Source organism: Geotrypetes seraphini, chromosome 4 (assembly GCF_902459505.1).
Source record: "Geotrypetes seraphini chromosome 4, aGeoSer1.1, whole genome shotgun sequence".
Classification (NCBI taxonomy): domain Eukaryota; kingdom Metazoa; phylum Chordata; class Amphibia; order Gymnophiona; family Dermophiidae; genus Geotrypetes; species Geotrypetes seraphini.
Window position 1 is genome coordinate 103908411 of NC_047087.1, and position 25996 is coordinate 103934406.

At 44.8% G+C, this 25996-nt stretch overlaps 1 protein-coding gene across 4 annotated transcripts in view; it reads right to left on the minus strand.

The window, feature by feature from the left end:
• GSK3B (glycogen synthase kinase 3 beta) overlaps positions 1-25996 on the minus strand; it is a 431638-nt gene that overhangs the window by 33642 nt on the left and 372000 nt on the right. For all 4 annotated transcript variants that reach the window (XM_033941322.1, XM_033941323.1, XM_033941324.1 and 1 more), the window contains exon 8: positions 24533-24628. In XM_033941322.1, coding sequence (XP_033797213.1) covers positions 24533-24628 — 96 coding nt within the window. The remainder of the gene's footprint in view (positions 1-24532; positions 24629-25996) is intronic.

Here is a 25996-nt window from a genome sequence, read left to right on the forward strand (position 1 = left end):
ATCTGGATGCAGAGGAAAAAAGGATGTTTAAGAGTTAGAGCCAGTCATGACCGTTGTCTGGGAAGTGGAGGTTGGAGCTTCCAGCTTTAGTTTTTTAATAGCATCGGCAATAAAGTGGTAGATAGAAGCTGACTTGAAGAGGTGGTGGATCTGAAGGTCATACCCCTGGTCAGGAACCAGGGAGGCCTCTTGACTGCCATACTCAAACAGGGAGCCAGAGTCATCCAGGACTGAATCAGAGTTCTGAGTCAAAAACAGCATGGATTTTGACCTCCAATCCGGTCAGTCTGGCTCTGAAAGGTCATTGGAGCTCAGACCTGGCCTGCTCAACTAAGACACAGACACTGGAGATGCTCCCCGAGTCGATGGCTGCATACCCGCAGGCCGTGCTGGAAGGTGAGAGGCTGATATGCATGGATGAGGAGAGGGACCTGGGGGTGATAGTGTCCGAATATCTAAAGGCAAAGAAGCAGTGTGACAAGGTGGTGGCTGTTGCCAGAAGGATGTTAGACAGCATAGAGAGAGGTATAACAGAAGAAAGAAGGTGTTGATGCCCATGTACAGGTCACTGGTGATGCCTCACTTAGAGTAGTGTATTCAGTTTTGGAGACTGTATCTGGCAAAGGACATGAGAAGACTTGAAGCGGTCCAGAGAAAGGTGACATGCAACGTACAAGAGCCGCTGTGCGCTGTACCAGCAAACAAGTGCTGCTGGCACTGAAGACGAGAAGAAGCAGCCAAGTTGGAAGGAGGTTGATTAAGGTAACTGGGATCCCCGGCTGACCAGAAAGGCTTCCCTCAGACTTCAGCTCTGACATCGGAGAGGGGCATGCCCAGCTGGACGGCCCTGAAGGGAACAAGTAAGGGAGAGAGGGGATAACGTGGGACAAAGGGGTTGGGGGGTGGGGGAAGGAGAGCTTTGGGACATGGGAGGGGCACGAATTTGGGACAAAGTCTGGAAAGCAGAAGGGGGCATGAACTTGGGACAAAAGCGAGGGAATAGAAAGTGAGAATTGTTGGGCATGAATATGTGAGAGAGAAAGAGATAGTACACATGGGGAAAGGAAGAAAGGAAAATTGTTGGGCATAGAGAGAGTGGAGTGAGGTAGAGATAACATGGGGAAGAGAAGGATGAGAAAGAGAAATGTTGGATATGGTGGTGAAGAGGGAACAGAGGGACACATTAAAGGGGATGTAAGGGGGAGGAATGTTGGACATAGTGATGGAGGGAGAGGTGTGGTATGGTACTGGAGAGGGGTGATAGAAGTTGAAATGTTGGGCATGGGGCTGGTGGCCAATGGCGAAAAATGCTGCACATGATCTTGGGGATGAGAGAGGGAGAAATGTTGGATGTGGCAGTAGAGGGAATGGGAGAAATGCACCCTGGACCCCTCCCTCTCTCTTTCCCCACTCCCTGTACACAGAGGGAGGGGATCATAGAATGATGAGATGATGAAGGCAGGGAGATGGGCACAGGGGAAATACTAGGGATGTATAGGAGACAGAGAAGGGAGATGCTGAACATGCTGAACATACGTACACAGAGATAGAAGATGGATGGTGAGCAGGGAGAAAAGAAATGTCAAATAGTCAGAAGACCCTAGCAAGTGAGTTAAGAGAAGGCAAAAGAAAACAGAGACCAGAGACTGAGACCAACATGATTTGAAGAATAAAATTATGAGACAACAATAGGTAGAAAGCCTTGAGAACGTAAGCAAGCAGATAGATTAAAAACTGACAAATCTCCGGGCCCGGATGGAATCCACCCCAGGGTATTGAAAGAACTAAAGGAGGAAATAGCGGAACTACTACAGCAGATTTGTAATCTATCCCTGAAAACAGGCGTGATTCCGGAGGATTGGAAGATAGCTAATGTTACGCCCATCTTTAAAAAAGGATCGAGAGGTGACCCGGGGAACTACAGACCGGTGAGTTTGACTTCAGTGCTGGGGAAGATGGTAGAAGCGCTGATAAAAGACAATATCGATGAGCATTTAGAAAGGAATAAACTGATGAAAACAAGTCAACATAGCTTCTGCAAGTGAAGATCGTGTCTAACGAACTTATTGCACTTCTTCGAAGGAATAAACAAATGGATGGACAAAGGGGACACCATAGACATCGTATACTTAGATTTCCAAAAAGCCTTTGACAAGGTACTCCATGAACGCCTGCTACGGAAACTCAAGAACCATGGGGTGGAAGGAGACGTACATAAATGGATCAAAAATTGGTTGGCGGGTAGAAAGCAAAGGGTGGGAGTGAAGGGCCACTACTCAGGCTGGAGGATGGTCACGAGTGGTGTTCCTCAGGGGTCAGTACTCGGACCGCTGCTGTTCAATGTTTATAAATGATCTAGAAACAGGGACGAAGTGCGAAGTAATAAAATTTGCAGACGACACCAAACTATTTAGTGGAGTTAGGACTAAAGAGGACTGCGAAGATTTACAAAAGTACCTGAACAAGCTGGAAGAGTGGGCGACGAGATGGCAGATGAAGTTTAATGTAGAGAAATGTAAAGTCTTGCATGTAGGAAACAGAAATCCAAAGCACAGCTATACGATGGGAGGGCTGGTAATGGGTAAAAGTACCCAAGAAAAGGACTTGGGGGTAATAGTGGACAAGACAATGAAGCCGTCGGCACAGTGCGCAGCAGCTGCTAAAAAGGCGAATAGAATGCTAGGTACTATCAAGAAAGGTATTACAACCAGAACGAAAAAAGTTATCCTGCCGTTGTATTGGGCGATGGTGTGCCCCCATCTGGAGTACTGCATCCAATATTGGTCGCCGTACATAAAGAAGGATATGGCGATACTCGAGAGGGTTCAGAAGAGAGTGACACGATTGATAAAAGGTATGGAAAACCTTTCATATGCTGAAAGATTAGAGAAATTGGGGCTCTTTTCCCTAGAGAAGCGGAGACTTAGAGGGGATATGATAGAGGCTTACAAGATCAAGAAGGGCATAGAGAAAGTGGAGAGGGACAGATTCTTCAAACTTTCAATAAATACAAGAATGAGAGGGCATTCGGAAAAATTAAGAGGGGACAGATTCAGAACCAATGCTAGGAAGTTCTTCTTCACCCAAAGGGTGGTGGACACCTGGAATGTGCTTCCAGAGGGTGTCATAGGACAGAGTACGGTATTGGGGTTCAATATAAAATCATAACTATTTGAGGCTTGTGTGGATGGGATCAGACTTTGTGGGAAATGGACAGAGACATTTTTTCCCCCGTGTCATTCTCTAGTGCTGAACTAATTTCAACAGCCTGTAATTTTTGTGCTCTTGAAGCTATTTTCTTCAGCATAGTTTATAGCTTGCTCTCTCAACTCTATTTTCTTTGAAATAAATTCCTATTCTCTCTTTGTGCCTTCCTCCTCTTATCAATTCTAACCTAAATCTTAATCTTCTAAGGAAGTTCTCACAGCCTGGAGGCATGCACTTTTCTGTCTCATCTCTAAGAAACCTTGTCTTGACCCTTTTTGCACTTCAAATACAGATCTGTCTCAAATCTCTTTTCTCTAAACTTCTGGAGAGGGCAGCTCTAAATCTGCTACTCTGTAGCATGTTGAGATAGTTCTAATATTCTCCATTCATATCTACTGGATTTTCAACTTGACGTCAATGTTCAATTTAATGGTGGTGTTTTGGCATATACTTGCATTAGGGGTATGCATTACAATCTATAAAAAAATATTACCCCCGATAGCGATGACCCAAAAGGAACATCCATATATAATCCAAACTTGAATTGGGCAATACGCTGGCGCTGTTCAGAATTTTCAGCATGCGTCTGCCAAAAACATGGCTGCATCAGATTTGGTTAATGGAATAAATTTCTTCTGTCATCTTAGTATTGTGGCATATCTTCCTGGTCTCTCCAGACTGGGTTGTCTTTTGCTAAATATGTTTGTATCTGTTAGGGAGTGTTTCAAAAAAGCAGCTATTATTGACCAGGCTTGCTGACATGGTCTCTGGGATGAAACTGGTTTCCTTCTTTTCCAACCGGCTGTTCCTTCTGAAACTGCCATCTTCTACATCTCAAATTATGCCAAAACCTTATGGTATACCACAGATTTTGGTTCTATTCTTCCCCACTTCTTTTCAATATCTTTATCAGTCCCCTTACCAGTACTGTGGAGTGTGGAATGTGTGGCGCAGTGGTTAAAGTTACAGCCTCAGCAAACCCACGCTGCTCCTTGTGACCCTGGGCAAGTCACTTAGTCCCCCCATTGTCCCAGGTACATTAGATTGAGTGTGAGCTGCCGGGACAGACAGGGAAAAATGCTTGTACCTGAATAAATTCTGAGCTCCCTATGGAGAATGGTATAGAAAATTGAACATATAAATAAATACTGCTCAGGCTCATGGAATTTGTGCGTGCTACTATGTGGATATCATTATTACTGCCCCTTTGCATTATACCACTCTAGACCTCTTCCAGCTCCAGTTCTATCTTAATGTTATAGCTTCCTGGTTATCTGATAATCGGCTAATCCTAAATTCTGTTAAATTCACTGACTATTGGATCACTGATCGATATCATCCTTCCATTGGTCCATCTTTGTCAGGTTTTCCATTAGTATTAGTTGCTTCTTCCATTGCCTCAATCAACCATAATTTATCCTTCGAATCTCAGATATTGCAAGCTGTCCAATGTACCTTCTGGGTACTGTGCTAATTTAGGGCTATATGATGTTCATTAAATTAGCTCAGTTAACCCTCTTATATACATGTGTCATTTTTTGACTAGATTAATCTAACGATCTATACAAGACTATCCTCCTTTCTTTTAAATTGCTTATAACTGGTTCAAAATCTAACATCAGCCAAACATTCAATCATGTCACACCTCTATTAATGCACCATCCTGTACTCCCACTGCATCCATTTCAAGGTCCTTACTTTGTTTCATAAAAAGAGATTATGTTCTTACCTTGCTATTAGCTTTTCCAGTAGATAGATGTTTCATTCTCCCCTGGCCTCAAGCCTTTGAGGAAGGAATTCACTCCGGAATTTTTCTGTATCCCTCCTACTTCAGTGAGAGCTCTACTGCCATCTACAGTTAGTCCACAAGCAAGCAAGAGCTCTACCAAAATAAGGTGAAGTAGGGATATGGGAAAACTTCAACTATAAGTCTATTATGCTTAAAGTAACATAAGAATTATAAACAATCATACAGAGCAACAAACATGCCAGTAGAAGTATTAAAGGAGCTCAAATAGTAACCCAAAGTATACTAGTAACAGACTCTTCTTCATGGCCCAAAGGGCTAACTGGCCTCCAAGAACAGAACTGGAGGAGAACATTCTTAATGAGACAGTAGGCAGGTGCAGGAACGAAATGAGAGGATGGGGGTCCAGAATGACACCTATCTACTGGAAAAGATGTAAGCAAGGTAAGAACCAAATCTTTTTCTAGTGCAATACGTGTGTCATTCTGGACAAGTGGGATGTACAGAAGCAGTTCCAGAAATCTAGGGTGGGATGCCTGCGCCAACATATAGCACTGAGGATCCGAAGGCAGAGTCCTCCCTTGCAGCCATATCCACTCTGTAAAACTTAGTAAATGTATACAGAGAAAACCAAGTTGACGCCCTACAAATCTCCACTGAAGAGAGTGCCCTAGTTGCAGCCCATGAAGAAGCTACACTTCTGGTCGAATGTGCCTTCACGGAAACAGGGGACTATTTCCTACAATGTATGCTGATGAACTGGCCCTTTGGATCCACCTGGAAATCGTGGCCTTGGAAGCTGGAGCGCCTTGCTTAGCTGGATTAGTCAGCGAGCCTAAACTCACTGGTGACCTCCAGAAATTGAGGAGGTACTCTTCTCACATCCAACTTTTTTAAAATTTTGTCCTGTTTCCTGGAACCTGTGGACTGAAATGCTAGCAACTGAACTTCCTGATTAACAAGAAATGTCAAAACCACTTTTGGCAGGAAGGAAGGACCATTATGGAAAGACTTCAGTGTCAGAGATCTAAAGGAAAGGCTCCCTACAAGAAAGAGCCTGGAGTTCAGAGACCCATCTTGCCGATGTCACAGCCACTAGAAAAACTGTCTTGAGTTTCAAATCCATTAGTGGCACTTCTTTCAGTGGCTTGGCTGAGGCTCTGCAGAACCACATTAAAATCCCACAAAAGCAGTGTTCTCCCTAGCACATTTTAGCCAGGCCCTCCGCCTGACTAATTTAGGTGAGCGCCCAGCTGTCATCACGGAAGGTCATGAATCAACCTGACTGATCACGAACTACTGGCCACCATATAATTTATTGACCAATCGCAGAGTGTCATGCTGGAAAATTTAGAGAGAGTTTTGGACCGCAGATTGGGGGGGGGGTTTGGGGGAATCTGCGTTCCATGTATGGTTTCTGGAGAAGGCTGGTTTCTCCCCATTGTTCAATGGTTGGGACGTTGGGCGTGGCCCGTGTGGTGGGAACATTTGGATATCGTTGGTTTTTGAAGCTATTGGGGCCCTTGAAGAGTACGGGTGTTGGTTAGTGACTCGCACGTCCCGGGCTGGATTAAGTTGGCGCTCCAAGCAAGACCACTTCAACAGGGGAGGATGGAGTCACATAGTCTTTCCCGAGACTCGTCCCTGGCTCCTAGTAGAGAAAATAAGTTAAATCATAAGTGTGCCTTCCAAGTCAGTGGACCGTCCGCAGGCGCATTTTTCGGCAGCCCTGGGAGCGATGAACCTGAGAAGGTGGTCTCTTAAGTTTGTGAGTATCCTGACCCTCCTCTCTTTACTGAATTGAGGCTTAGTCTTCTCGGTTCACTGTCATGCCACTTCTTCAAGGCGCCTGTATCGCCTCTTCCCGTCACTTTATTGCCTTAATGGTTAAAACCAACTTGTTAATCGCACAATCTTTTAACTAACTAATGTGTTTGTGTTCATTATGCTAGCACGGATTGAACAAACTGTCAAGAGCCCATTTTTTAGGTTTGGATTGGCAAAAAAAAATGTGCAGATTTAATTTTTTACCATACTGAAGCCGGTGTTTCTTTTAAGTTTTTAAAGTTTTGTTTGTGGAGTCCTGTCAATGTTGACTTCTTTGCATGTGCTGAGTTTTCTAGTTACTAGGAAATGAGTTTTTACTGCCGGTGATATTGCTATAATTAAATGGGCATCTAGGGATAAAATTAAGATGGGGCCTATTGCTTGTTATAGAGTGAAGATTGTCCTGCTTTCAATGCTTTAGAGAGGGAAAGGGTGTGAGAGTATATATGGAATTTGGATATGGGAATCTTGAGCAGGAGCATATATAGAGGGTATTTAGGATAATGTATGTGGGTTAGTTTGTGAAATGGGGCAGCTAGGATGCTAGTAGTTATAAGGAAAGGGATGGCAAATAAGACAGAGAATCTTATAAGGTCTCTGTACTGCTGAAAAGTGTGACCTCACCTTGAGTATTGCGTTTGGTTCTGGTTGTCCTATCTCAATAAAGATATAGCGTTAATTAGAAAAAGTTCAAAGAATATTCCTAGTGGAATTCTGTGCAACTGCACAGCGCAGAATTTGCACAGAATTCCCCATTCGCATAGAATTCTGCACAGCCGATAGATCCTGGACCGCCTTCAAGCTCGTTTCCGATTCCCAGGTCTCCAAACTCTGCCTCAAGTTAAAATTCTGCAATTGTACCTTGGATCCTTTCCCCTCCTACTTATACGAGAATATTCTCGCACAAGCCATCTCATCTCTCACCAAACTTATAAATTCCGCCCTACTCTCAGGCCTATTCTCTGCAGAAATGGGACACATTGCCTTATCCCCTCTACTGAAAAAAGCTGATCTAAACCCCTCCACACCATCCAGCTATCGCCCAATAGCTAACATTCCTCTCCTGACCAAGATGCTGGAGTCCATCATAGCTACCCAACTCTCATCCTATCTTGAGAGATTCTCCATTCTCCTTCCCTACCAACATGGCTTCAGACCCAACTTCAGCACCGAATCCCTTTTGGCCTCTTTAATTTCAAAAGTCCAACATCTTCACTCTTGCAACAAGTTCGCTGTCCTTCAATTTGACCTTTCTGCAGCTTTCGACATCGTCCATCATGACATACTAATCCTCCAACTTCCTGAAATTGGCATAAACTCCACAGTCTTAGATTGGTTCTCAAAATTCTTACGTTCCCGCTCCTACTTCGTTAACATGAATGGCACCTCATCCTCCCCTTGGAAACCGATTTGTGGAGTCCCTCAGGGTTCACCTCTATCCCCGATTCTTTTCAATGTTTATATGTCCTCCTTGAAACTCCTCCAACTATCCCCCTTGGAGACACTTTACATCTACGCAGATGACATCCTTGTCCTCCTCGAGACCGATTCTAACCTCACCAACCTCTCTGATAACATCTCTTCTTGTATAACGAATCTCCAATCCTGGGCGCTCACCGTTCAAATGAAACTAAAAGAGACCAAAACAAAACTACTCTGGCTCTGCCCAAAATTAGATCATCTACCCACCCTCATCCCACTATCCTCAGGCACCAAACTGCAGCTTGAGCACTCAAGCAAAGTTCTGGGAATCATCATTGACTCTACACTGTCCTTCAATGATCACCTAAACTCCTTAGTAAAAAAATGCTTTTTCAATCTTCACATGTTAAGGAAAGTAAGATCCTGCTTCCACCAACAACATTTCGCTGTCCTCGTTCAATCCATTATTCTATCCAGACTGGATTACTGCAACTCCATCTACTTAAGCCTAACAAAGAAAAGTCTTCACAGACTTCAGCGGATTCAGAACACCGCGGCTAAACTAATCTTCGCTAAGAGCAAATTCGACCACGTCTCCCCTCTTTTGTCTAAGCTTCACTGGCTCCCAGTTATCTTCAGGGTTCACTACAAATGTGCCTGTCTAGCCTTCAAATCTCTACACGGCATCCTTCCTCCCCTCTTTCCTCTATCTTGGCTCTCCTCGAATCCTACCTCCACCAGATCCACTCAAAAATTCAAGTTATCCTTCCCCTCTTTAAAAGGCATATCCCATACAGGAAAACTTGGGACATCCCTCCTCTTCAGGATCACCGAGCTGTGGAACAGCTTCACTGCCCCTCTTCGGAGTTCAACCTCCCTTCAACGCTTCCGAAAACATTTGAAAACTTGGCTTTTCGCTAAAATGTAACTACGTACTCCCTCCCTCTCCATTATACTAAGTCCCCTCTTTCTTTCTTTCTACTAAGCCCTTCTCCTTTACATTGGAGTTCCTTTCTATATTAATTCCTGTAAACCGTGTCGAGCTCCACTTTTGTGGAGATGATGCGGTATATAAACTTAAGGTTTAGTTTAGTTTAGACCTTCTGTTCTGCCCTGACCGACTGAACCCTCCCCCCTCTTGAGAGCCGACATACCTGTGAACCTCCTAAAGAAGCAGCAGTGTGGGTGGTCAGCTGGCAGAGGTAGCGCTATGACCAGGCTGTTTGCAACCAGCCCCACCAGCAGGGCCGTATTAACGGATAGGCCCAGGAGATACGTGCCTAGGGCCCGAAATTGTGAGGGGGCCCACTCACCGCCACCTTTCCAATTTTTTATTTTAAAGGCCATGACAGCAAAATTGGGCCTCCCCACCCCCGCTCAGATGACAGTAAGATCGGACCCCCCTCCCCCCCAACAGCAAGATCGCCCCCCCCCCCCATGACAGCAAGATCAGGCCCCCCGATGACAGCAAGATCGGGCCTCCCCCCCTGGTGACAGCAAGATCGGGCCTCCCCACCCACGCTATGATGACAGCAAGATCGGGCCCCACCATGGCATTGACAGCAAGATCAGCTCCAGCACCTGCAAGCAGTGCTCAGCCCAAAGTTCCCCTCTGACGCAGCTTCCTGTTTCCGCCTGGGCAGTTCGCGTCAGTGGGAAGCGTTGGGCTGAGCACCGCTTGCAGGGTGCTGTGGCTGATCTTGCTACCCGCTAGCTGTACGAGCGTTTTCATCTATGGGATGGAAGTGGGAGCCTCTGCTGATCTTCTTTTGTTCTACGTTGGATTCTTTGGTGGACCGCTTGCCTTGTTGTTTTGTTACAAATTAGCATACATGGAGTGGAACGTACCAGAGGAGTTACAGATTTGGTTGTTTATACATATGGGTTAAAGTTGGATGACAGAATGAGGCAGTTGAGACGAGTTGCAAACTTGGTTATTAATATAAACTTATGTTTTGGATAGTATTACTGCTTTACAATGCATTTGAACACTTTTATATACGTATGGATAGGGTTCAGAGTTAAAGTCCTGGGCAAATAGGTGGGAAAGGAAGGAAGGAAGGGGGGGATTTGTTCAGAGATGTTTGGGGCTTGCATAGAACTAAAACTGTACACTAGCACTGGTATGGTAATCTTTGTTTGTTCTTAATTTTATAATAAAAGAAAAAAAGAAATACGAGTGGAAATAAAGAAGTAAATAATAAAACAGGTAAATAAATGGGGGCAGGATACGGGTGTGGGCGGGGCAGAGCTAGGGGGCCCAGTGTACTTGTGTGCCTAGGGGCCCTCGAAGAATTAATCCTGCCCACTAGGGCCTTCCCTCTGCTGCGTCACTTCTTGTAGATGGGTGAAGTGGCAGAAGGAAGGCCCGGGCAGCTGCAAGCAGCCACTTCACAGCACTGCCTCTGCTGGCTGGCCACTACCATTACTGCTGCCTTGGGAGGCCCGCAGGTATGTCAGCTTTCATTTGAGGGGGGGGGTTCAATAGGAGAGAGGCCAGACCTACATGGAAGAGTGGTAGGGACATGGATGCTAGACTGCAGAGGGGGGGGAGAGGAAGGGACATGGATGTTAGGCCCATAGGGAGAGGAGGGGACATGGATGGAAATACTTTTAAAACAAATAAGAGGAAATATATTTTTTACTCAAAGAATAGTTACACTCTGGAATTAATTGCCAGAGGATGTGATAACAGTGGTTAACATAGATGGGTTTAGAAAAGGTTTGGACAAGTTCCTGGAGGAAAGGCCCAAAGTCTGCTATAGAGACAGACCTGGGGGAAACCACTGCTTACCCTGGGGTCGGTACAATAGAATGTTGTTGCTATTTGGGTTTCTGCCAGGTACTTGTGACCTGGATTGGCCACTGTTGGACAAAGTATACTGGGCTAAAAGGGCCATTGGTTTGACCTAATATGCCTGTTCTTATTTATACATTGGGTTTCTGGAGCAGCAGTATAGTGGAGTTTTTTGAGATGGGTTAAGTATGTGTTAGGGACAAAAATGGTGCTAGTGTGTACAGGTATGCAGCAGGATGTGAGTTGGTGGATGGGTTACATCTAAGTAGGGTGTTCAGGAGAGTACTGTGGGAAAGGAGAAGTTATTTGAGGTGGATGTGCAAAGAAGGTGTAAGGAGTGAAGTGTAGCGTTGGAAAAAAGAATCTCCTATCCACCAGGTTAAAGCTTTTCAGCCTGTTGCATTAAGTGATGAGTCATAGGAACTGAAACAAATCTCTGAAAACCTGTAAGATGTAATGAGGCAATTTGACAGGCTAAAGAGCAACAAAATCACCTGGACCAGCAAGTATACATCCCATTGTACACTTCTCCCTCAATATCTGCAGGAGTTAGGGGCAGAGCGCACCAGCCAATATGGAAAAAATTGCAAATTTTAGGGCCGACTGACCCACCCCCGCCTCCCTCCTGTTTCCCAGACCTCTTCACACTGAATAACATGCTGAACAAAGCAACATTATCAACATCTGATGTTGATAATGCTGCTTTGTTCAGCACATAATTCACTACTTGCACTGTAACCACCTTTTTACACTGCCCCTAAATTGTGATCAAGAGGCTAAAAGAAAACAGCCAGCAATACCTGAAACCTGAGCATTGGAAAATTATTAATAATAATTAACTAATAAAAATAGTGCACCTTTAATTTTCCCCACCATCAAATTTCCCCGTCCCACCCTATCCGGCTACTTTTTCATGCCACCCAGCTGGAAAAATTTTCTGGGGAGAAAACTAAAAGGAAATGGGACTTTGACCGGCAGTCTGATGTGCAGTGCACCCTTCAAAAATCTGGCAATGTCTGGATGAGACGCCAGCATAGTTCTTTGGTCTTGAGATCTAAAACAAGAGAGACCAGCAACTTGGACCCGAAGGGAAGCCACTGTAAGTTGTTTGTCAAGGCCGGCTTGGAGGAAAGCCAACACCACAGATACCAGAGCTGAAAATGGCTGCACATTTCCCTGGGCACACCACTGCTGGAAAGTCTACCACACCTTAACATAGGGCGAGACCGCGGTAGGCTTCTTAGACATGAGGAGAGTAGTAATGACCACTTCCGAGTATCTCTTATGTGCTAACGCTGTGCGTTCAAAATCCAAGTCATAAGAACAAAGCGATTTGGATCCTCTATGAGTATTGGATCCTGGGAAAGACGGTCCGGATGCACCTTTAGTTTGAGACCAGGACTCATCCGAAGATGCACCAGATCTGCGTATCACGGTCTGAGTGGACAGTCTGGAGCAGCCAGACTGTCCACTTGCGATCCTTTGAAGGTTTCAGCATATCATGGGTCACGGAGTAAAGACGTATATAGTAGTACACTCTGCAGCCAAGGCTGGATCAGAGCATCCAGACCCATGTTTCCAGGCTCGTATCTTTGACCAAAGAACCTGTCTTTGCCTTTTTGTTCTTTGCTGTAGTCATGATGTCGAATTGTGGCTGACCCTAGCGACGAACAATGACTTGGAATGCTGTCACAGATAAGTGTTCACTCACCTGCATCCAAGGTTTGTCTGCTGAGGAAGTCTGCTTGGACATTCTCCACTCTTGCTACATTGGCTGCTGAAAGTGTCTTGGTGCCCCCCCTGACGACTGACATAGACTACTGCTATAGCATTGTCCAAGAAGACCTGGACCGCCTGGTCCTCTAGAGTCTTATACAGTTTCAGCAGAGGCAGCCAAATGGCTTGAAGTTCCAGACAGTTGATTGACCACTTCCTCTGGGTGCAGGATCAACACCCCTGAATAGTCCGACGATTGCATTGAGCTCCCCATCCAAATAGACTGGCATCTATCATGGTTTATTGAGATTTGAATGTTTTACTGTTTTTGTCATTAGAATGGTTTTTATGGAGATATAGTTTGTTATATTTATGAAAATAATAATAATTTTTTAACTTTTGTTCTTAATCTTTCCTTTTCTATTTTTAAGGAGTTCTCTTCTTGATGAATGCGATTTATAAACAAAGTTTGTTTTAATAAACACCCAGGATGCAATGCGGAGGAGCATGCCCTTATAAGGGACTGAGAGTGGAGCCAGTAGTCCATACTGGCCTAGGCCTCCAGCGTCCAAGGCAGACACTTCTGTAAAGAGTCTATCTGTGGAAATCAATATGTGCTGGAGAGAACATGTGGGCCCTCACCCAAGGAACCACATCTATCGTGGCTGCCACAGAATCTAGGACTTGAAGAAAGTCCCATGCTAACAGAGCTGACTTTGGTCAGGAGGGCTGTGATCTGCATCCAAAGCTTCTGTCTGCTTGCCTCTGGAAGACAGACACGGCCAGCAGCTGTATCAAACAAGACCCCTGGGTACTCCAGGGATTGTGTCAGAGACAAATGGCTCTTTCTGTAATTCACAATCCAACCCAGACCTTCCAGGACTCAGATCACCTGATCTACCGTGCGCCAACCCTGAACAATGAGGGGGCTCAGATCAGAGTCGTCCAGGTAGGAATGCACTTGGAACCCTAACTTTCACAGGTGGGCTGCCACCACAACCATCCCTTTGGTGAATGTGCAGGGAGATGTTGCCAGGCCAAAGGGCAGGGCTGAGAACTGGTAATGCTGTTATCCCAGGACAAGCAGGCAGCATATTCTCAACAGTGAGTGACGTCACCGACGTAGCCTCGCAGCGGACAGCCTCGAAAGCAGATTTGCTTGAAGATCTTTGTAAGAGCTTCCGAATGCTGCACTGCGCATGCGCGAGTGCCTTCCCGCCCGAGTTAGGGCGCGCGTCTCCTGTTAGGAACCTCAGTTCAACGTTTTCCACGGAGCCGAGAAGTTCTCTTCTTTAGCTCTGCAGCCTTCGTTGCCTTCTCTCACCGCGGCTTTTGTTATTTTATTAGTCGTTGTGCTCGCATTTCGTTATTTTCTTTCTCATACCGTATTTTTTTTTTTTTTTTTAAAAACCTTTTATTTTTTCTTACGGCCTAGGCCTGGCCGCTTACCTCGTTCGGTACGTCAGGCTTCGTTTTTTCTATGTCCCGGCCTTTAACGGGGTTCAAAAAGTGTAGCCAGTGCAACAAGACCCTTTCAATCACCGATCCCTATAGTCGGTGTATTGTTTGTCTGGGTCCTGAACATTGTCCCGACGCTTGTTCGCGCTGTGCTACCCTCCAACCTCGGGCCCTTCGTCGACGCTGTGCCATGCTTCTTCAACTTTTTGGCACGATGGACCAGCCGTCTGACAAGATCTCGACCTCGGCTTCGGGGACGGTCTCGACCTATAAGTCCTCAACTCCAGCTTCTGCCTCCACCAAAGCCTCGACTTCTTTGGCCTCGAAGGCCTCGGTGGCACCTCCTCTGAAGACCTCGACGGGCAAGTCTCTGGTCTCTCCTTCAGGTACTACTTCTAAGAAGCCTCCAAAGTCACAGGCATCCCAGGCCATATCTACCGGCCTACCTGCCTTGACTAGACCTCCAAGCGTGCCTCCAAGCATCGGGAATACTCAACCTCGAGGTCGCCCTCCTTGGAGGGCACTGCTGCACCTTCGAGACCTGATCCTTTTGTCTCGGTGCCCATGTTCGAGGACATGTTAAAAGCCATTCTGACCACGCAAATTTCCTCGGTCATGGCTCAACTCCTCCTGTCCTCGACCTAGCTTCCTGTGAGCCAGCCTCAGTGGCAGTCTGAGACCCTGGTGAAAGCACCTAGAGGCAAGCCTCGGAAGTCTCGCCGGTTCTCGTCCAGTGACTCTTCACCTACTCCTCGGACACAGTCTCCTCCACCTCGACCGAAGCATCGCTCGAGGCATTCGAGGCATCTCGCTTCCAAACTTCCTCAGGAGACATTTTTTCAACAGAAACCTTTGCCTTCTTTGGATACTGAGACTTCTATGCCTGTCTATCCAAAGCTATTGAGACTTCTTCCAAATCTAAACATAAGTCTCGCAAAGCTATTACACCGGCTGCTTCTCCTCAAAGTCCATCGAGGTCGAGGATTCCTCCATCAAAACTGCCTCTAAGGGAGCCTTCTCCTCCTGCCTCGACCTACTCTGTTCCTCGAACCCCGGGAACTTCACCATCGAGGGATTTGAAGCGCAAACACTCACTCACTCCTCCTCACGCAGGCAGTGCAGCTTTCTCAATCACTGTGCACTTCAACTCTGAGCCTCTGTCTCAGTATTCCAGAGAGGCTGCTCCCTCCTACTCAGTAGTTCCTCGGTCTCGCACTCCTTCTCCGGAAGATGCCTCGACCTCGAAGTCTGCCTCTTTTGCCAGGTTCGTTTTCGACATGAGAAAAGCTCTTCAACTGGATCTCCACTCTGATTCCAAGTATACACCTGAATACTTGGTCGACATGGAATTGCCTCATCCACTCAAGGAGACCTTGAGGCTTCCTATGACTCCAGTATTGAAGCAAACTTTCTTAAGGAATATGGAAACTCCTTATTCCATCATAGCCATTCCATCCAAGCTGGAATCCAGGTATCGCACAGTATCCTGCAAAGGCTTCGAGAAATCTCAATTATCCCATCAGTCTTTGGTGGTGGAATCTTCTTTAAAGAAAGCTCATCCATCTAAGCTTTACGCTGTGGTCCCTCCAGGCAGGGAGGGTCGTACCATGGACAAGTTTGGCCGCAGATTATACTAGAATTCTATGATGGTTAACAGAATTCTCAATTATAACTACATTTTCACGGCTTATTTCAACCATTTCCTCAAATTACTGCCTAAATTCTACCCGGCTCTTGAGGAACAAAGTCTTCCAGAATTCAAATAGATCATCAGAACTCTGTCTCAATTTCACCTCTTCATTTTGCAAGCCACATACGATGCTTTTGAGCTCTCTTCTAGAGTTTCGGCCTTTGCAGTAGCCATGCGCCGTCTTGCCTGGCTCCACATTGCTGATATGGATCCCAATCTGCAGGACCATCTAGCCAACTTGCCTTGCCAGGGGAATGAACTCTTTGATGATTCTATTGAAGCTGCTACAAAGCGCCTCTCTGAACATGAGCGCTCTTTTACTTCCTTGATTCGGCTGAAGCCTAAGACCCCTCCTGCTCGGCCATACAAGCAACCACCGCGCCGTTATCCCCCCAAAACGACACCAGCTTTCTCCAGGCCTCCGCCTAGAAGGCCTCCACAACAACGACAGCAGAAGGCTCAGACTCCTGCTGCGACTAAACCAGCTCAGTCTTTTTGACATTCCCAGTCTGAGCATACCAACCTCCCTGAATCAAAATTCTCTTCTGTCCATAGGAGGTTGTCTTCACCATTTTTATCACCAGTGGGAGATGATCACCTCAGATCTCTGGTTTCTCACCATCCTTCGGGAGGGATACTCACTTCACTTTCTTCAGGTGCCTCCAGATCACCCCCAGGAGAGTGTCCTTCCGATTCGTCGCAACTTCCCCTTTTTCTTCAGGAAGCTCAAGCTCTTCTTCGCCTTCGAGCTGTCGAGGAGGTTCCTCTAAACCAACGGGACATGGGCTTTTATTCCCGTTATTTTCTAGTCCCAAAGAAGACGGGGGATTTGCAACCCATTCTGGACCTCAGAGTCTTCAACAAATTTCTAGTCAAAGAGAAGTTTCAGATGCTATCTTTATTAGCCTTACATTCCCTGATGGATCAGGGAGATTGGCTATGCTCTCTGGATCTCAAAGAGGCTTACACTCATATCCCGATTCATCCAGCCTCTCGCAAATATCTTCGATTCAGGGTGGGGAATCTTCATCTACAATACAGAGTTCTTCCTTTCGGACTCGCCTCATCCCCCAGGGTCTTCACGAAATGTCTGGTGGTGGTGGCTGCAGCTCTCCGTGCCCAGGGTCTTCAAGTTTTTCCATACCTGGACGACTGGCTTATCAAAGCCCCCTCTCAACAAGAGGTTATTGCAGCGACCCAACAGACTATTATGTTCCTCCAAAGTCTGGGGTTCGAAGTCAACTTTCCAAAATTCCAGCTGACCCCATCTCAGTCTCTCCAATTCATTGGGGCCACTCTAGAAACTGTTCAGCTCAAAGCATTTCTACCTCCACCACATCGGCATACCCTCATTCGCCTTTGCCATCAAGTGTCTCATCTCACATCAATTTCAGCAAGACAAATGATGGTTCTGCTTGGTTACATGGCTTCTACAGTTCACATGACTCCTTTTGCCAGACTTCACCTTCGCATACCTCAGTGGACCCTGGCATCTCAGTGGCAACAAGCTACCGACCCGCTTTCTCAACAAATTACAGTAACTCCTTCGTTGAAGCAGTCTCTCCACTGGTGGATGCTCTCTTCCAATCTTTCCAGAGGTTTACTGTTCCACAATCTCCCTCATCAGAAGGTTCTCACAACAGATTTGTCAACCTACACATGGGGAGCCCATCTCGACGGACTCCATACCCAAGGTCATTGGACTCCTGCGGACCGTCTTTGTCACATCAATCTGTTGGAACTCAGAGTGATTTTCAATGCTCTCACAGCTTTTCAACACCTTCTTCACGACAATGTAGTACTTGTCCGGATGGACAACCAAGTTGCCATGTATTATGTCAACAAACAGGGAGGTACGGGATCTCATTCCCTTTGTCAAGAAGCTCTGAAGCTGTGGGATTGGGCAATCCATCAGAACATCTTTCTCAGAGCTGCATATATTCAAGGTCAGCACAACTGTCTGGTGGACAAATTGAGTTGTCTTCTGCAACCTCACGAATGGACACTTAATTCCTCGCCTCTACATCAGGTGTTTTCTCAATAGGGGACCCCTCAGATAGACCTCTTTGCGTCTCCCCTCAACAACAAGCTGCCTCAGTTCTGCTCTCGAATATACTCTCATCAGCGTCTCGAGGCAGATGCTTTTTTCCTGGACTGGATGGGTCATTTTCTCTATGCCTTCCCTCCATTCTCAAGACTCTTGTCAAACTCAAGACAGAACATGCCACCATGATTATGATAGCTCCTCAGTGGCCCAGACAACCGTGGTATTCCCATCTACTTCAACTCAGCACCAGGGAGCCTCTGCTTCTACCAGTTTTTCCCTCTCTGCTTACTCAGAGTCAAGGATCCTTACTACATCCCAACCTGCAGTCTCTATACTTAACAGCTTGGTACCTTTCAATCTAACAGACTCTATACAGTTCTCTCAGTCTGTATAAGATATTTTGGTAGCTTCCAGAAAGCCGTCCACTCGGCAGTGTTATGGCCAAAAATGAACTAGATTATCTGCTTGGTGTTCCGCTCGCCATATGGAGCCAATGTCTACCTCCTTGGCTTCTGTTTTGGATTATTTAATTCACTTATCACAATCTGGTCTTCAGTCTACATCTATCAGAGTCATCTCAGTGCGATTGCTGCTTTTCATCAGCCTCTTGATGGGAAACCTCTGTAATGTAATGTAATGTAATTTATTTCTTATATACCGCTACATCCGTTAGGTTCTAAGCGGTTTACAGAAAATATACATTAAGATTAGAAATAAGAAAGGTACTTGAAAAATTCCCTTACTGTCCCGAAGGCTCACAATCTAACTAAAGTACCTGGAGGGTAATAGAGAAGTGAAAAGTAGAGTTAGAAGAAAAATAAAAATAAAATAAACATTTTAACAAGACAGCATTGATCTAAATACTTTGGAAGGTAGAAGAGAGGAGAGAAAGGAATAGAAGCAGAAGGGGGAGCCGTTGAACAGTAGAATTCTGGAGAAATTTAAATGATAGAAATAGAACAAAACAAAGACAAAAGGCAAAACAATAGATAAGATTAAAGATAAATCATAAGCTGGAAAGAAAAATAAAATAAAACTTTGTCTTCAATCCACGGTTTCAGCGTCAGTGATGAAGTGGAGCAAGTAAGTTTAGGAGGAGCGATTGACGTTTCCAGAAAGGACTTCTTCAGGGAAGAGACTTGGCAGACAGTCCCAGGATGCCTATGTCTCCTCCCCTGCGATGTTCTACCATCCATGCATTCCCTCCCAGACACACTGCCCGTGCCCCAGCCGCTCTGTCTGCACATCCTGTGGTTTCCCGCTTTATGAAAGGACTTTTTAATGTTCATCCACCACTTAAACCACCCCTAGTGGTCTGGGATCTCAATGTTGTCTTGGCTCAACTGATGAAGCCTCCATTTGAACCAATTGATAAGGCTCATCTCAAATACCTTACTTGGAAAGTCATTTTCCTGATTGCCCTCACGCCTGCTCGAAGGGTCAGTGAGTTACAGGCTTTGGTTGCGGATCCACCTTTCACAGTTTTCTACCATGACATAGTGGTCCTCCGTACTCATCCAAAATTCTTACCTAAAGTAGTTTCAGAATTTCACATCACTCAATCTATTGTTCTTCCAGTATTTTTTTCCAAAGCCTCATTCTCACCCTGGAGAAGTGGCTCTTCATACTTTGGACTGCAAACGTGCCTTGGCGTTCTACTTGCAATGCACTCAACCTCACAGAAAAGCCCCTCAACTTTTCATCTCCATCAATCCAAATAAGTTGGGCCACCCTGTCTCGAAACAAACCATCTCCAACTGGATGGCTGCTTGCATCTCTTTCTGCTATGCTCAGGCTGGTCTCCCTCTGCAGGGTAGAGTCACGGGCCACAGAGTTAGAGCTATGGCGGCGTCTGTAGCTTTCCTCAGGTCAACTCCTATTGAGGAAATCTGCAAGGCTGCCACTTGGTCCTCGGTTCATACATTCACCTCTCATTACTGTCTGGATACTTTCTCCAGAAGGGATGGCCATTTTGGCCAATCTGTTTTGCAAAATCTTTTTTCTTAACTTGCCAACTCTCCCTCCATCCCATTATGTTTAGCTTGGGGGTCACCCACTGTTGAGAATATGCTGCCTGCTTGTCCTGGCATAAAGCAGTTACTTACCGTAACAGTTGTTATCCAGGGACAGCAGGCAGATATTCTCACAACCCACCCTCCTTCCCTGGTTGGCTTCTTAGCTAGGTATCTGAACTGAGGTTCCTCACAGGAGACTTGCGCCCTAACTCGGGTGGGAAGGCACTCGCGCATGCGCAGTGCAGCACTTGGAAGCTCTTACAAAGATCTTCAAGCAAGTCTGCTTTCGAGGCTGTCCGCTGCGGGGCTCCGTCGGTGATGTCACCCACTGTTAAGAATATCTGCCTGCTGTCCCTGGATAACAACTTTTACGGTAAGTAACTGTGCTTTCTAGGACATGAAATCTTAGGAACATTCTGTGATCCAGGAAAATGGGAGTATGTCTCTGTCAGATCTAGACAGACCAGGAACTCTCCCCGAGTCACTGCCACTATAACAGATCAAACTGTCTCCATGTGAAAATGTGGGACCCTGAGCGCTGCATTCACATGAGAAAAGTCCAGAATTGGTTTTCAATCGGAGCTTTTCTTTGGTACAATGAAGTATATGGTGTTTCTGCCTGAGCCTTCGGGTTGGCACAGGCTCTATGGCCTGAATGTCTAACGACCCTCTCAAAGTAGCTTGTACCCAGGTCACTTTTTCTGGGCGCCCCATGGGAGAGTCCACAAACCAATCTGTTAGAGATTGAGCGAATTCTAGCTTATAGCTGCTCTGGATGATAATCAGAACCCAGCAGTCGGACGATATCCGAGCCTATGCCTGTGCAAAATCTGAGAGCTGCTCCCAATCTTGAGAGGTTACCCCTGACCTGGTATCATTGTGATTTCTTGGAAGAGGGAGCAACTCAGGGAGCTGAGAACTGTTTGTGTCTGAACCCTGAAAATCTCTACCAGTAACTCTGGGAGAATCTCTGAGACGTGTCTCTGAACTACTGTCTAGACCTCCTGGAGCCATGAAAATCAGAGAACCCAGCGTTTCTAGATGCTCTGGGCCTGCTGCCAAGCAAGGTTTTGGGTTCACGATCTACTACACAGGTCATGCGATCTTCCAAGTCCTTTCCTGAACAACTGCCCTGTGAAAGGGAGTCTGCTAAGAGTTGCTTTAGAGATGGAATCACCAGCCCACTGCTGGATCCATAACATCCATTGGGCAGAAATTGAGTAAGCCGACGCTTTTACTCATGACACAAATTATGTTGTAGAGAGCATCTGCAAACACAAACCAAGAAAAAGGACTGATGTGCCATAGACAAAATCGAAATACAAAGCTCAAAGGGGAACACAAGTCTCTGGCTGTCCAGGAAATATTGTTTATTCAAATTATCAGATAAAAAGATCAAATAAAAGCAACCTCAGAGTTTATTTAGATACAAAATGTATCACTGATGATAAATGCCTCCTAAGAAACAACAATCACTTTTCATCGAGTTATCAGTCCCAGCGGTGAGTGGTACCATTTTCATGGCGTTTTTTCCTGCACTTTCAGTGATTCTTTATGACAGTCTGCACATACTGCCATTTTGAGACTTTTGCTGAATAACTCAGATTTTATATATTTTTAGCAGACCGTGGGTTTTTTTTATCTCCATTTATACACTTCTTCAGGTGCTGCGTTCCCTACAAGCTCCGACGGCGGGTTCATATTGTCCCCCTTTTTATTAAATATGCTTTCATTTCAAATATGGGTTTTATTATCACAAAGATACGGACCTCGTAATGTTTTTTTAAAGCATCGTTTGACTTGTTTTTCAATGCTATTTGCTTTTAGCCGTGCATTTTTACTCAATTTCATGTTTGATGCCTGTAGGTTATTTTGTGATGTTACTGCCTGTTTGACAGATGTTCTAAGGTCAGTGCTGTTTTATTCCTCACAGTATTGCTTGAATAGTTTTATAATTATGCTATTTTGATTAGAAATTTATATAATTGACTGTTTTGTAAAATGTATTTCTCACACAATTCCTTGGTTGATGCATGGCAGTTCCTTTGCAGAGCCACTGGTTTTTTTGAATGCTTGCTTATTGCTTTTCTTATGGTTGCAGTCTTATGTTAAATTGTTTTAAGCTATATTCTTATAGGGTTTCCTTTTTGTATGTTTGTATTATTGTTTAGGACCCCTGAGGAAGGCTACATATTGCCGAAACATGGCCCGTCTGATTACTTCTTATACAGTATTGTGGTTTTACTCTGTTGGCATTTGTCTAATTTTTTACTATATTGTGACTGACTTTTTTCAAGGATATTAATAAACTGACATTTTTAACTCCTGAAAAGTTCAGGATCTGGTTCCATTTTTTACTTCTATACTGATGATAAATGCTCACAAAAGTGAAGCTTGGACCCTACAAGATCCGTGTTTCAGCTATTACTTAAGTCTTCCTCAGGAGTCCTAAGGTGGATGGCACAAATTATATGATACCTAATACCTCAGATGAACTTTTGAGACAAGTATTAATCGAAGCTAGCCTTCCGAATGAAAGTGAAAGCATTTGCCACATAATCAACTCCTGATAAAAGGAGCTCATCGCCCTCGCGATCCAGCGTTCGCATCCTGGAAAGACAAGTGCAGGTCTCAAAGGATGCTGCAAAGGCCGCCTTGACTTCCAAATATAAAGCATCAAAAAGTCTCTTGAGGACGTCTACTTGATGATCTTGCATATCCTTGAGCACCATGCCACCCTTACTTGAGAGAGAGGTGTGTTTCTTAACATGTTCAGTCAAGGAATCCACCTTAGGCTACGTAAACAGCTGATGGCATTCTTGTGCCATGGGACACAACCAAGTCATAGCTCTTGCTACCTTGAGAGACTCTTCTGGAGCATCCCACTGCTCCGAGATGAAGACACTGTTCCGAGATGAGGATGCCAGGGAAAAGACTGAACTTTCACAACACTTGAGAGATGGTGGTAGAAGGAACCAGCTGAGAGTTCAAATTCAGCTCTCGAAGAGATTCAGAAATGAGATCCAGTAGAGCTGCAGGTTTGAAGAAGCGCAGAACTGTGGGATCATCCCAAGGATCATGAGCCAGCATGAGCTCCAAAGCACCAGACTAGAGCCCTAAACCACCCCCCAAGGGTGGAGAACAATAAGTGAACAGTGAGAGTGCAATCATCAATTCTATCCACATCTATAATGTCTCCCATGCCCTGGTCAGTGGTAACCTGTGAAGGAGCATTTTGGAAGATCTTGCCTCTATGTGCGGTACATGGCACGCTTTCAGCCTGCGCTGCAACAGGGAAGCACTCTTGAAAGGCTTTCCACATCAAATAGACAAATTCTGGGGAAATGCTGAACCAGACACAGCAGAGTCCAGAAGAGGACTCCAACTTGTGTCTCTTGGGCGCAGGCACATCCGCACCTTTCTGCATGGAATGGCTGCTGCTTTGGGACCCAGAAAATGGTGTGAACCAAAGGGCTTGCCGCCCATTCCATGGGTCGAGAGCACAAAGGAAAGGCTGAGCCAGATGCTCCCACCTCCCTCTCCCCTGTGGTGTGGCACAAGGCTCAAGGATGCTCCTCTGGCACACAAACTGTGCAATCCTGGCATGTGCTAGGGGTAAAAGAACCAGAGGACTCCATCTTTTCAAAACAGAGATTTCTTAATCACAGAGGAAATGCGTAAAAAGAACAAAAGATCATTATCAAAGAGCACCCTCCAGAGAACAAGCTATTTAGTTGGTATTAGAGACCCAAGAATATATAATTGGACCAAAGTAGATGGTTTTCTCAGAAAATACCAGAGTGCTTTGGATTTTGAAGGATTAAGATGTAATTTATGATAAATCCTAGAGGGAAAAAATATTTTCATATTGTATTTGTGATGTAGAGGGAGATGATATTAAAAACAAACTAGAAAGTAATGTATATGCATAAACATGATTTTGAAACAAAAAAATACCTGTGGAAGGACTGGAGTAGTCAACATATCAATCAAAAATACCCTCCAGTAACTTAATAAATTGCCATCAATCAATATTCAATTTGCACTGAACTAGTCACAAAAACTGAAGGAAAAAGCCTCAGAAGTTATTAGGAAATCATTCCACCGTAACTATGAAGGTTGAATTCACACTGACAACTCACTCCCAAACTTCTATCATCGGCATAAAAAACCTTCAGCCATGCTTGAATTCTAACTCACCAAAAAACTGGTTTATGCTCTAGTAATTAACCAGATAAATGAAACTTATCAGCTGCAAATTTGAAACATCTTCAGCTCTTACATAATAGCACCATTAAAGTAAACTCCTTCAGGTTTTTTATGCTGATAGAAATTTGGGGGTGAGTTGTCAATCAACCTTCAGTTACAGTGGAACAATTTTCTAGTAACTTCTGAGGATTTTTCTTCAGTTTTTGCATCTAGTTCAATACAAATTGAGTATTGATTGATGGCAAATTATTTTGTTACTGGAGGGTATTTTTGATAAACATGATTTTGATGCATTTGCTATAATATGTAAAGCTCTTAGCTCTTCTAGGTCTTTATTGGAATATGAACTGTGCTTTGCAGGATGACACCCACTGATACCCAAACTGCAAGGGCTCACCTTCGTCCAGGGATGTGCCTTAATCTGTGGAAATTTGAATTCAGTGTAGTTTGGATTCATTTCTCTAATTTGCTCCCTTGTAGGTGTTCCTAGGACCTGGGGCACAGGAGAGAAAAATAGTTAGACATAAATATTACTGAAGCATATCATATGCATCCATCAGAATATTCATAAACTATAAAACCCTTTGGCCTTCATGGGACAAATGAAAACAAAGAATATTTGTAGCTATATTCTGCTACTGTTTGTAGGAGATAAGAAGCTAAGCAGAACAGGCCTTTTAGCCTTAACATGCCAGCTTCTTAGGTACATTAGAAAACAGAAGAGAAGCACCAATTTATCCTGCCAAAATTAATCTTAATAACAAAACCAATGAAGCAGTTAGATTGATATTTTTTAAAAAACTGGGGTGGGGGAGTTATCAACACGGGCTATCATTAAGATATTTATTTTACCACAGGTCATATTTTATGCAATAAGACGTAGTTACTCATAGCACAGGTTAACAGTTAAATTAATCCATCTGAACAGTAGCCACACTGCCTCAAAAAGGTAACTTTAAAAAACTTCCAATTTCTTTTGATCAAACTAAATTCCCATTAAACGTGAAGGACTTCTTATAGTACATCTGGACAGCAACAACTTTCTAAAAACAGCTTTTCAAAAGGGTCTAAATATTAAAAAGAGCTCAACATAAAGTAGCCTTAATATTTCATCTTCAAGGCTCTAGTCACTGTATGAACAGCTTATTTACAGCTAAGAGTCAAATGATAGTTACAGGGGCAATACACAAACAAGTAGGACAAATTTCACAAGTTAAATATAGAGGGTTTATAGGGCTATAAAATATTATGCACAAAGTATATATTTCAACACAGTTTGGCTTTTGGTACATTACACTAAAAGACTGTCAAACTTGATGCAGAAATTCTGTATAGTCATCTCTTATGAGACAACCTGCAGAACACTTATTCAATTATTTATTTATTTATTTTGTATCCTATCCCGTTCTCCCCAACGAGCTCAGAATTGGTTACAGGTCAACATCTAATATAATAAAATGGTAGGACGCGCATGCGCACTAAAAAAATCGTGTTCCTTGATCCGTCGCGAAAACACGATTGTGCATGCGCGGGTTTTACGTCACCACTTGCTCGCGGCGACTTTCAAATAATAAAAAATTACACAGCTGTGGCGGCCTTCCTCACCGTGAATGGTAATGGCTCCTCTCTCGAACTGCACCAGGATTGAGAGAGGAGCTGCAGCGCCGGCTTTCAACTTAAAACAAACAAAAAAAACCCAACTGGAGATCGGCGCTCTCACCCGCTCCCACTGTGCAAACCCCCCCCCCCCCACATGGGAGGATGCGCTGCAGCAAAGTGCTGCACAGGTACTGGAGGGGGGAGAGACATATCGCTTCTGAACCGGTACAAACATCCCTCCAGTGTTGGCAGTCGCTGCATG